This window comes from Mya arenaria, chromosome 3 (assembly GCF_026914265.1).
Source record: "Mya arenaria isolate MELC-2E11 chromosome 3, ASM2691426v1".
Classification (NCBI taxonomy): Eukaryota; Metazoa; Mollusca; class Bivalvia; order Myida; family Myidae; genus Mya; species Mya arenaria.
In genome coordinates, this window is record NC_069124.1 from 5,530,310 (window position 1) to 5,543,794 (window position 13,485).

The following is a 13,485-nucleotide window of genomic DNA, read 5'->3' on the forward strand; positions in this document are numbered from 1 at the left end:
CAATTTTTTTTTTCCAAAAATAGATCGGAAATCGAGGTGAAATCCAGATTCCGATAAGTGAAATCCACTCATAACTCATTAATTTTAATAAATAATTTTCTGTTTTTGTATATTTATTAGAAAGTGCCTCATAAAAGGTTTATATTTCAAATTTTATTGAAATTGGTCAAAAAATGAAGAAGTTAGAGCAATTTTTTGAAAATAGATCGGAAATCGAGGTGAAATCCAGTTTTCGAGAAGTGAAATCCACTCATTTCTCATTAATTTTAATAAATAATTTTCTGTTTTTGTATATTTATTAGAAAGTGCCCCATAAAGGGTTTATATTTCAAATTTTATTGAAATTGGTCAAAAAATGAAGAAGTTAGAGCAATTTTTCGAAAATAGATCGGAAATCGAGGTGAAATCCAGTTTTCGAGAAGTGAAATCCACTCTTTATTCACTTTTATTAATTATTAATTTTTATTTTTTGTATACATTTTGGAAAATGCCTCATGAAGGGTATATATTTCAAATTTTATTGAAATATATCAAGAAATGAAGAAGTTAGAGCAATTTTTCGGAAATCGAAGTGAAATCCACATTTTGACAAGTGAAATCCACTTTTTCAGACGTGAAATCCACTCACAACTCATTTATTTTTAACAAATTAATTTTTCTGTAGAACAAATAATTGAAAGGGCTTCATAATGGGTTTATATTTCAAATTTTATCCAAATTGATCCAAAAATAAGAAAGTTGTAGACCTATTTTGAAAAAAGATCGGAAATCGAAGTGAAATCCACATTTTGACAAGTGAAATCCACTTTTTGAGACGTGAAATCCACTCATAATTCATTTATTGTTAACAAATTATTTTTTTGTCGAACAAATAATTGAAAAGGCTACATAATGGGTTTATATTTCAAATTTTATTCAAATTGATCCAAAAATAAGAAAGTTGAAGTTATATTGTGAGGGCGTTTTGTTTAGTTTAAACATATTTATTTTACAACGATTGTGAAACAAGTTATTACAACATTATATTAATCACTCTCGTTGGCACGATTTTACGCGAGAGTGTGGTCTTGTGTTGTGGGGGAAACTGGAGAACCCGGAGAAAACCCACTTACCGGCTTGGTGACCACAAACTTGGTTGTCCGGTTAGCGCAGTGGTTAGCGCACTCGCTTCTCACCTAGGCGACCCGGGTTCGATTCCCGGCTTGGGCGCATGTGAGTTTGGTTTGTGGGCGTTTTGTTGTGTATGCATAATTGTTTAAAAAAATTTCATGATAAACACAATATCCATACACATCCAGGCCATACCACGTGGAGGCGCCCTCAATCATGGCCCTTTTTTACTTTCGAATTTTGAAAATATTAAAAATTTAATAAATAATCCGAAAATTGTTTTGTATTATTTGTTTATGCTAGACATTTATTTATGGTTATTTATACATGTACATTGGTTGATATACGTAATCATAAAAAAAATAAAAAAAGAAACGAACAAATACAACAGAACAAAGTTACACCAAGTGAAATCATATGTTTAATTTGGTTTACAATAATGTGAGATAATGAAAAGGTATGTTCACAACAGTTAAGGAAAATAATTACACAAAATAAACAATAGCAACATATGAAAAAAATATACACAGGTAAACAGAAAGGGGAAACTTCAAAGACAAATTTCTAAGCAAAAGAAGTTTCAACGCACAGAGAAAACGCATCAATAATCTTGTTCGAAAAAGTGTACAATGCATTGAAATGAAGGACATAAGATTTCATAAGGACTATCACAGTGACATGGTGCACTACAAAAACAAAGGACACATTAAATACTTTCACGCCATCAGGAAACATATTACGTAATTTCACAGATTAATACGAGCTAAAAGCAATTATTGTGATGTTAGTTATAAATATGCTTTTTGTTGTAGTAATAGTAGTAGTAGTTCGCAAATGTGCTTATAAAAACACGTAGTTATTAATTTATTGTTGTTATAAAGTTGTTATTTATGTTTTCAAATGGGCTTCATTCAATCATTTAAAGATGTAGTAATATCTATTCATGATTGTTAATGTACTTTTAAACTTATTATGAAATATATTTTTGAAATGAATAAATATTGCATTAACTCATATAAAACGTCTCCGTTTTCAATAATAAGCATATTATTCAGTGCTGCTGTGTAGTTGTACTCATTCCCGACATAAGCACACTTTATACACGCTAACTTGAGATGACGTTGGTCCCAAGACTTAAGCTCAAGCTTGCCCATTTGACAACATGTACGATGGCACCACAACTTACAATTATCACAATAAATTGAGTCAAGTGCACATGCCTCAAGGCATACACTACACGGAAAGGTTCCCATTTTATGAACAAATACAGCAGAAATATACAGAAACAATTAATTATCCTTTTAAATATCCAAATATAATAAAACAAAATACACAGAAACAATTAATTATCCGTTTAAATATCAAATAATACGTATATCCAACACTACATGTTCATAGCATAAAAAATAAAAACATAGCAATGACAATTGCCATTTCTGATACATTTTATACTTGCCATATCTTCTCAAATTCTTTTTCGGCATAAAATAATTACTGCCATTGTACTAAACTTCTTTAATTTTACCGCCGAGTATGTTATGTCAACTTTCTCGGATATGGTTTATAGTTTATAGTTTATTTATCTTTTCCCAGAAGGTCATAGACCCATGTGGTACAATTTGCAAAATATATAATATGGCAAACGTGCATCAATATTAAGTTGACATGATCTCATACATGCATTACGGTAGCACATTTTACATAGGAAATGAAGACTTATATTCACCTATTACATGATGTACATGTTTATAATAATTCACATTTTCGTCGTATGTGTCAAAAGTATATATGCAACATAAGACTTAAAAGAATAAAAAGTGTGACAAAAATCCAGTTGTACTGACATTACATATTAGATTAGACCTATCACTAGTGCTGTAGATAATTTGACAAATTAAAACCTTTCTCATATTGAATTTAAATCACATTGATAACGAAAGTGTGAATTTTACATACATTTTTACATATTGCATACACCATTTTCGACAATAGTAATATTTAAAGAAATTTTTTAACAAATTTGATTTGATTGTGCACGGGAGATATTTGCTATGGTCTTAACACTCTACCTGTATATCGAGTTATGTAACATCCGCCGCGCTTGACCCGAAAGTGTGTTTTGTGCTTCAGAAAAAGAACCTCCAGTAGTGAATACAATACCTAGGTATGTAAATTTGTTTACAACTTCAACAGGACAATTATTATAATAAAACATAGTATCAACATTCAAACGGCCACCTTTGCGAAAAATCATAATTTTAGTTTTATCAGTGTTAACAACTAATTTCCACTTATTACAATATTCATATAACATATCTAGACTATTCTGTAATTCATTTTCAGTGTTTGCAAATAAAACAATATCATCCGCGTATAAAATAAGAAATATTTTAAACATATTGACATCTATACCGTGCATACCACTATGTATATACATGTCTTCAATATCATTTAGAAACATAGCAAATAAAAATGGTGATAAGCATTCACCCTGACGTACCCCTAAAATATAATTAAATGGTTCACTTAAAGAGTTACAATATTTTACTCTTGATTTTACTGAGTTGTACATAGATCTTATAATATTCAATATTTTGCCACGGACGCCTAATTGTATTAATTTCAGCCACAAGTTGTCTCTAACAACATAATCAAAGGCTTTGCTAAAATCAATAAAAGCGCAATATAATTTTTTACCGTTATTAATCATATGAGAAATAAAACCATGCAAAACAAATATATTATCTACCGTGCCCATTTTTTGCCTGAAGCCTGACTGGGCCTCAATATATACACCATAATTTTCTGCCCATTCTACCAGTCTATTATTTAAAACACGTGAAAATAATTTACCTAATGTACTCAATAATGTAATTCCTCTATAATTGTTTTCATCATTGATATTGCCTTTTTTATGTAGGGGTATTACAAATCCTTCAGACCAACTTTCTGGGAAATATCCTACTTCAAAAAGTTTGTTAAACAGGTTTAACAAAAATGGCATTAAAACATGTTTACCATTAATAAAGAATTCGTTAAGGTATTTATCCGGACCACTACTTCTATTTGTCTGTAGTTGACGAATTGCTTTTAGTAAGAACTGTTCAGTAATAGGGACATTCAATTCATGAAACATTATATTAAAATCATTTTGTTCATATCTCTCTATAAAATACAAAACATCTTCATCAGGCCTAAAAAAGTGATCATCTGGGTTATTCACAGACTCAAAATATTTCTTAAATACATCAATTTGAATATTAGACTGTTTAACACCAGCACAAGTTTTAAGCATTTTCCAATACAACTTTACGTTTTTATGTTTTGCCTCGGTTAATTTTGCCGTTTCATTGCGGTCATAATCCATTTTACATTTGCGTATACATGATTTATATTTCGTACGTGCATGAACCATATTTTGTCTATTAAAATCAGATCTATTATTTCGATAGACATTTAACATTTTGTGAAAAATAGTTCTAAGTTCAAAACATTCTTGCGTATACCATTTACAATCAACAATATGAGTGGCTGAAGTATTGCTATCAGCGTTTAATGTGTGTTTAATATCCTTTTTAAACAAAGGGGACGCAACCCCGTCAATAATATTAGAAAAATCAGTAATACATTCATCAATATCAGAAGAAGACTTAACATTATTCACCTTGACATTGAAATAATTAAGTTTACTCATCGTATTTTCTGAAGATAGGTTTTCAGCAAACATATGCTTTTTACCGTTATTCCACACATATTTGAAGCTATCTCTAGTTTCACATGACTTGGCATTTTCAACATGTACAGATACAGGTTTATTAAAAACAAGAGATATATCCACAAGGCAGTGATCACTTAATATATTTGGATCTTGTACCTCAAAAACGTCAATATATTGAAACAAATTTTGTGTACTTATTACGTAATCAACTAAACTACTACCTCTACTCCCAACAAATGTTTTGCGACCTATATATTTATCTTTGCCAAACCTTGAATTCAGAATTCTTAGGCCAGTATGTTTACAAATATCTAACAATGTTAAACCATAACTATTTACACGGCATTTATCTTGTGAATAACGATTCATAACTGGGTCAATATCATAATCAACAGGTAAAACATTCATATGAGCACAATAATTATCATCAGTGACAAAATCAGGATAATTACTTGTGTGAGCATTCATGTCACCAAATAACATAAAATTTAGATTTTCTTCACATGTAGACCCTAAGCTAGTAATAAAGTCCGTAAGACGATCAAACATACTTGTTTCTATCATTGATTGTCTACTACTGTTCTCGGGAACTGCATAACATAAGCACACATACAAGTCGTTTTGCAAAGACAATAAATTACCACTAATTTTAATACATACAATATCATCATCGCTCTGAAATACGAGAGTATCATTTGAAACAAAGTTATCTCTCAGATATAAAATAATACCACCAGAATCTCTTTTGCTAGATTTTTTGCTCTGAGTTCTATGTAAAACGTAATAATGAAAATCATTAACATGCAAATCAACACTTTCATTTGACCAAGTTTCGGTAAATAGCACAATGTCATGCGAATTAAATACCGACTGCAGTTCAGGCGATTTTAATTTATCAGTTCGCTTCGTTTTTAAACCCTGTACATTCAGCAATGCACACCTAAGCGTGACCTTCTCAGCTGTGTCCTACTGACCCTTGTCTGTAGTGTTGACCATAGTAGGGGAAAACAGTATGTGATGTATCACCTTAACCGCTAAATGCGAAAGTAACGGCACGTGAGAGTCGTGATCCTCGTCTTTGATAGATATAGATCAAAGACAAGAGTAATTATTAAACGATATTATAGAACTAATATATTGGATAGTGGTTACTTACAGTAAAAAACACACCAATATATTGCATCTCAACTGATTCAGATATTAGATCTAATGTTATATAAGAAATCTCGACTAAAACGGATTAAATGATACTAATGTAAGTAAATAAAACATAAAAACATTAAAATATAATCATCGGACACAAGCAACTACTGTATTAATATTAAGATACTTGATTGAATTTATTTCTTTACACTTTTCTTTCCCAAATACTGGATTTCACTTGTCAAAATGTGGATTTCACGTCGCTTTCAGATCTATTTTCAATATATTTATCTAACTTCTTCATTTTTTGACCAATTCCATTTAAATTTTAAATATAAACCGATGATAATGCCTTTTCAATTATTTGTTCAACAAAAAAAAATTGTTAAAAATAAATGAGTTATGAGTGGATTTCACGTCTGGAAAAGTGGATTTCACTTGTCAAAATGTGGATTTCACTACGCTTTCAGATCAATTTTAAATATATTTATCAAACTTCTTCATTTTTGGACCAATTCCATTTAAATTTTAAATATAAACCGATGATAATGCCTTTTCAATTATTTGTTCAACAAAAAAATCATTTGTTAAAAATAAATGAGTTATGAGTGGATTTCACGTCTGAAAAAGTGGATTTCACTTGTCAAAATGTGGATTTCACTTCGATTTCCGATCTTTTTTCAAAATAGGTCTACAACTTTCTTATTTTTGGATCAATTTGAATAAAATTTGAAATATAAACCCATTATGAAGCCCTTTCAATTATCTGTTCTACAGAAAAATTAATTTGTTAAAAATAAATGAGTTATGAGTGGATTTCACGTCTGAAAAAGTGGATTTCACTTGTCAAAATGTGGATTTCACTTCGATTTCCGATCTTTTTTCAAAATAGGTCTACAACTTTCTTATTTTTGGATCAATTTGAATAAAATTTGAAATATAAACCCATTATGAAGCCCTTTCAATTATCTGTTCTACAGAAAAATTAATTTGTTAAAAATAAATGAGTTATGAGTGGATTTCACGTCTGAAAAAGTGGATTTCACTTGTCAAAATGTGGATTTCACTTCGATTTCCGATCTTTTTTCAAAATAGGTCTACAACTTTCTTATTTTTGGATCAATTTGGATAAAATTTGAAATATAAACCCATTATGAAGCCCTTTCAATTATTTGTTCTACAGAAAAATTAATTTGTTAAAAATAAATGAGTTGTGAGTGGATTTCACGTCTGAAAAAGTGGATTTCACTTGTCAAAATGTGGATTTCACTTCGATTTCCGAAAAATTGCTCTAACTTCTTCATTTAATGATATATTTCAATAAAATTTGAAATATAAACCCTTCATTAGGCACTTTCCAATATGTATACAAAAAATGAAAATTAATAATTAATAAAACTGAGTTAAGAGTGGATTTCACTTCTCGAAAACTGGATTTCACCTCGATTTCCGATCTATTTTCGAAAAATTGCTCTAACTTCTTCATTTTTTGACCAATTTCAATAAAATTTGAAATATAAACCTTTTATGAGGCACTTTCTAATAAATATACAGAAACAGAAAATTATTTATTAAAATTAATGAGTAATGAGTGGATTTCACTTATCGGAATCTGGATTTCACCTCGATTTCCGATCTATTTTTGGAAAAAAATAAAAAATTGCTCTAACTTCTTAATGCTTCCTAAATCTAAACTGCTTGAAGATTCAGACATGCTTCTGCTTACTCTGATGAAAATCAGACTTAATCCACCACAAAAGGATCTGGCATACAGATTTGGGATCTCTGAGTCATCGGTGACGACCTACATACACTCAGCCATTCCAGCTCTGGCCAAAAAGTTGACCTTCCTCATTCACTGGCCTGAACGAGAAGAAGTTATGAGTTCCCGACCGCAGTGTTTCAAAGAGACCTATCCGAAATGTGTCTCTATAATTGATTGCACAAAGGTTTTCATTGCTGCGCCAGCTGACTTTGAAGCAAGAAACGCGACATACAGTTCATACAAACATACTCACACAGTGAAGTTTCTAGTGAGCATCACTCCGGCTGGAGCTGTCTCCTTTGTTTCACCTGCATATCCTGGAAAAATTTCTGACAAAGTTTTAACTAATGACTGTGGATATCTTGACTTCATTCAACATGGTGATGTGATACTTGCTGACCGTGGTTTTTTAATTGGTGATGAACTAAATGAGTTAGGTGCTGAACTTGTCATACCTGCATTTACCAGAGGTAAATCGCAATTGAGCGCAAGGGATGTTGAAAGTGGGAGAAAAATATCAAATGTAAGAATCCATGTGGAAAGGGCAATGGAAAGACTGAAGAACTTCAGAATCTTGTCAGATCGAATGCATTCGAATATGGTTCCACATGCTGACAGTATAATGACAATATCAGCGGCAATCATGAACTTGCATCCAAATCTGGTCAATTAACTGCTTTTATGCATTCCATGTACACTCATTTGTGATTTTAGAATAGTACTTGTATTATACAAATTTTTATGTCTCCAATGTTGATTATTTTATAATACTTGTATTGACTGATTTGAATTCATTGTGTAAACTGACGTTCATGTCATAAAAAATAAAATATTTATTTATTTCCAAGAAGTTATTTCTTTTTAATTTTCCATGTTATATCATATAAAGTTAATAAATGTTATTAGACCTGGCATAGTCAGTTCTTACATGCAAATAAAATGAATCAAAATTAAGAGGCTGCCTTTATAAACCATTTGTTTAGGAATACAGCTGCCGTCAATTGACTGTAAACAAACTCAAAGAACAAATAAGTTCCAATGCGCAATGCAATATAAACCTGGTTTAACAATAGAAAAATAAGTGTTAAAGTTTTGGCGAGATCTTTAGTATAAGCTATCGATTCAAGATGACAGTGTGAGTAGAAATCCATATTTAATGTGTAACTTTAAATTGGCAAGCAATTGTCATAACATGATAATGCATTTCAAATGAAAGTCAACCTTATTTTCAACCAATTTTCTGTTCATTTGACACCAGGCCTTTACTAGGCATGCCATGGGGCAGATATCTTGACCAATCCCCATTGGCTTAAAACCCATCTCTACCTAGTGCTTCCAGTCTGATATAAGCTTTACTGTAAAAGTGATTTGTTGCTAAAAATCATGCATGGAATGTGAATGGTACCAATACTTATGGTATTCAGTTAATCATTGCTGAAACATATATTAGGATTTAATGTAGGTTGCTGTATAATAATCAAAACAAGACAGTTTGAGCACTAAAGTAAATTTATATAGATTTCAAAACAAACATAAATTTCAATATATTCATGAATGTATGTATCTGAGCACTGACAAAATGATAAGCTTGCACTTTCATAAACTTGGCGTCCTACACCATGATGTTATGTCTTTTAAGGTGTCACCACATCACTGACCACCAGTTTCTATTTCTTACACCTCGGGCATAACCATCTACCCCTTGGTTTCCTTTTCACATTGACACAGCCATAATGACACCAGCCAATCTGGCAGTCCTCATTGGAGCACAGGATCATTTTCCCGTACTCGCGTTCCTCACATATGCACCAAGTCTGTACATCTTCAGTTGGCGTGTTCACTACTTGTTTGTTTCTCAGCTTTGATGTCATAAGTTCAGGGAGGAGGTGGTGAGACAAAAAAGCATTACACTTCTTTTCAAGGTTGTCAATGAATTGACTGTCTCTTTGAACTCGAATGATTACAAGACTGGGTGTCCCAGAAGGCTGAGTCAGAACTACAAAGTCACAATACTGGACACCATAAACCAGCATCTGGAACTGCACTTGAGTATAGTATCTGTGCTTTTGTTTAAGTTTTAAGTTCTTATCAAGGCAGAATTCTTTGTCACATTTAGCGGCTTCTAGTGCCATTACAGATTTGTGCTTAAATGGACATTTGATCTCCAGTGTGCCAATTCCACAGCAGACACAACTTACAACGCCATCAGCTGTTGCTCCCAAGTATGGACTTGTTTCACTCACCAAAAGTCCAGACTGAGAACAACCAAAGTTTGAATGTTGAGACTTAACATGCTGTTGGTACATGTCTCTTGCACTGGATTCATTGTCAAGTCCCCACTTTACGCAATCCTTCTTGCTGAGGTCATATGATTTGTATCCAGCAACACGCATCACCAAGTTATCTGGGCATGTAGAGTCTTTAAGAGTAAGAACATCATGAGCCTTTGTTGCTGTTATTAATTCTTCCTTTTCTATGATTATACCACAAAGGAGAGATGTTCTGTCCTTTTGTCTTGTTAAATAGAGTTATCACTTGATCAGATGTAACTTTAGTAGAAGAAATAATGTCTTGTGCCTTAGATCGGAGTTCATTTTCAGGGAGGTTTTCATTGTTTTTATTGTACAAGTTCATGGGAAGCAGTGGAAGTGGATCTTCTCTGATTGGTGGTGCAAGTTTTTGGTTTGGGACAACACTTGGTATCAGGTTGAAAAATGATGCATTTGGACATGCGGCATACAGGGCCTTCAGCTGTTCTTCACTTGGCAGGGGATCGCGACTCGTTGTGTTGACTGACTCGACCTTCTTTTTTCTGTTCCCGAACAAGTGCTGCATCTTCGTTACAGGACTTGGGTCAACCTTATGTGTAAATATCACATGTTATTCATAACCGAAAAAACTACAAGTGCAATTACTGTTGCTCATGTATTATTTTGCTTCTTAGTTTTTCAATAAATTAGGTAGAGAATGAAACATTCTTGGTGCCAATAAAATAACTAAAACAGTTTATTTTCACTGCATTTCTCACTTATACTCCAACATATTTGATTCCTACTGACAAGGCATCTTTAAATTGAAAATAAAACTTCTATCACAAATTTACCTGCTCTTTGAAATGCTGATTCCACATCCGACCGACATCTGTGGAGGACTTTTCTGTGTATCTCCATCGGACAGCTAGCTCGACTTTGAAGAGAATGGCAGCTACATGGCTACATGTTTCTCCCAACCTGAAAATTATTTTAGAAACATGTTTAAAAAAATGAACCAGATATATATATATATATATATATATATATATTCTCTGCTGAAAACAACCACAAATAGGCTCCATTGTGGCATTTAATATTTCCGACACAGAACAGTTCGGTTGTGTGGTTAGCACAGTGTTTAGCACACTCACTTCCCATCAAGGTATTCTGGGTTTGAATACCTGCCTGGCATTTCTGTTCCCCTGCAACACAATCCCACACTCTCACGGAACAATATGACAACAAGACTGACTATATTAAACTAATTATTATTATCCGTTGTTATTTCATTTAATGAAATTTGAGTGAACCCAATAATCTTTATTATTTATTTGCCTTGGTATATTTGCGAAAAAAGTTAACATACCCTGCCATACATGTGCAATGTGCACAGTAGACTTCAGCGCTAACTTTTTCAAGACACACCCAGGCTGAATGGGGCTCGTCCCTGGTCCGCATAGACGGGGTGACAGCTGCTCGCAGAAAGCAGTATGGACTCTCTTCAACGTTGTAGTAGTGTACAACCTGCACATGTTTGCTTTCCACATATCTAGAAAATACATATTAAAGGTTTGTAACCCCAACCACTGACAAATATATGTAGTTTTATGATAGATGTAAGTACTGACTCTTATTATGTACATGTATTTTGTTATAAGCTGAGACATCTTTACAGCACAGATAAAAATCACATATTATTAAAACAGTTTAAATAAAGAATATTGAAAAGAGCATACAATACATGTACAATGCAGTGCATGTACACGAATTTCATTAAACAACATGTAAACGATTATACTGTATGGTTTATATACATGTTTCTGTACCTGTAAGCCTCAAGGCTCTTGTAATTTCTCATGGATGTGGGGTTGAAGAGGGCTGGACTCAAAATCAGGTAGGTATAAAGCTGTCCGAAATCTAGACTGGGCCAATTTGTCAAATCACGACTCCATTTCTCATCAGGAACTTTGTACGGGTCTGGGAGAGTTTTCAGACCTTTATCAAACATCAGTTTGGAGAAATACCTTTTTCTCGCTTCACTATCAAGTCCTTTAACATAAATTGACACATCTGTCAAGATTTCCCGTACTTTTTCAGCCATGACCTTTGAAATTTTACGGTTCAGATAATAACAACAATGGCGATTTGGCCGATCGATTGACGGCCAGCAAATGCGCATGCGCGGAAGTTGCGTCATTCTCGGGATTCCCAAATTCTTATTTATTAAAATTATATTTTATTATGTCTGTCTGTGCGCCGGTTTGTGCGCCGGTACGTGCATCTGTAAGTGCGGCTGTATGTATGTCTAAAGTAAACCTAGGAGGAAAAGTGCACCCGCAGTGCGTTCAGTAAGGCGAGCGTTTACAAAACGCTCGCAAACGTTTTGTTTTGTATCCCTGCTGCAACGCAGCGCATACACGTTAAGCGGGAAACCAAACAGCGAACGTTCGCCGCAAACATCTTTACTGAACGCGCGGCCGGTGTGGGGCTCGAACCCACGACCGCTGGAAAACTAGCACGGCGCTCCAACCAACTGAGCTAACCGGGCGGCTGGTTCTTACACACTACACTCCTCGCCCCATTAACCTTAAAGGCCGACGGAGGCACTCCTGCCGTTTACCGCTGCCACCAGTAAAGTAAACCTGGGAGGAAAATGCGCCCGGTGTGGGGCTCGAACCCACGACCGCCGGAACACTAGCACAGCGCTCTAACCAACTGAGTTAATCGGGCGGCTGGTTCTTACCCACACACACTACATGTCTGTCTGTACCTGGGAGTACTATTGGTCCCAGTCTGTACGTCTGTCTGTGCGACTGTCTCTGCGTCTGTCTGTATGTATGTACGCCTGTCTGTATGGTCAGTGGGTCAAAGGTCAAGATCGTGGTGGCCTTGTGCTGAAAATATTTTTTCCGATCAAGAACTAAAAAAACCTTCGTTCCAGGTGACTTCAAACTTGATATTATGCAGGTTGGTGAAGACCAGTAGGTTAACCGAATTGATTTTTGGTCAGTGGGTCAAGGTCGTGGGTACGTTACTTCTCCACTTTTGTAAATTAATTTTAAGTATTTAATACATTTTCCGTCCGTGTACCATCAACAAATGTTTGATGTAAAAATGGATTGATGACGTTCCTTTATGTGTTAAGAGTATGTTTGAATACTATGACTATACTTGGTCTATTGCTTCTTGTTTTAATTGCTAAATGCAGCTTTGCGTCCAAAATAATAATATAAAAAAATTCAAACTTGAAAACAAATTTAAAATTAATTATATATTTTTTTTCTGTGAAGTTAAAAACAACTATTGTATATATATTTAATATAATGAAAACACCAGGGACACGCCCAGTATACCTTCTGGTAATACAGAGACATATCGAATTGGACCAGGTAAACGAGCTATGGCCTCGATCAGAGCTGGAAGGTCTTGGGTACTTTGTGAATACATTAACCCGGCGGTACACTATGCGATACATCGCCGTTACTTATGCCCAGCCT

The 13,485-nt window shown here is 33.8% G+C and overlaps 1 protein-coding gene and 1 pseudogene across 1 annotated transcript; one reads left to right on the forward strand and one right to left on the reverse strand.

Moving 5' to 3' along the window:
- Positions 1-7,647: 7,647 nt before the first annotated feature.
- On the forward strand, positions 7,648-8,586 carry LOC128228371 (uncharacterized). The gene has a single exon (XM_052939660.1). The coding sequence runs from the start codon at positions 7,648-7,650 to the stop codon at positions 8,407-8,409; it is 762 nt and encodes a 253-aa protein (XP_052795620.1). The 3' UTR covers positions 8,410-8,586.
- Positions 8,587-9,306: 720 nt separating this feature from the next.
- On the reverse strand, positions 9,307-12,089 carry LOC128228257 (uncharacterized; annotated as a pseudogene).
- Positions 12,090-13,485: the final 1,396 nt, after the last annotated feature.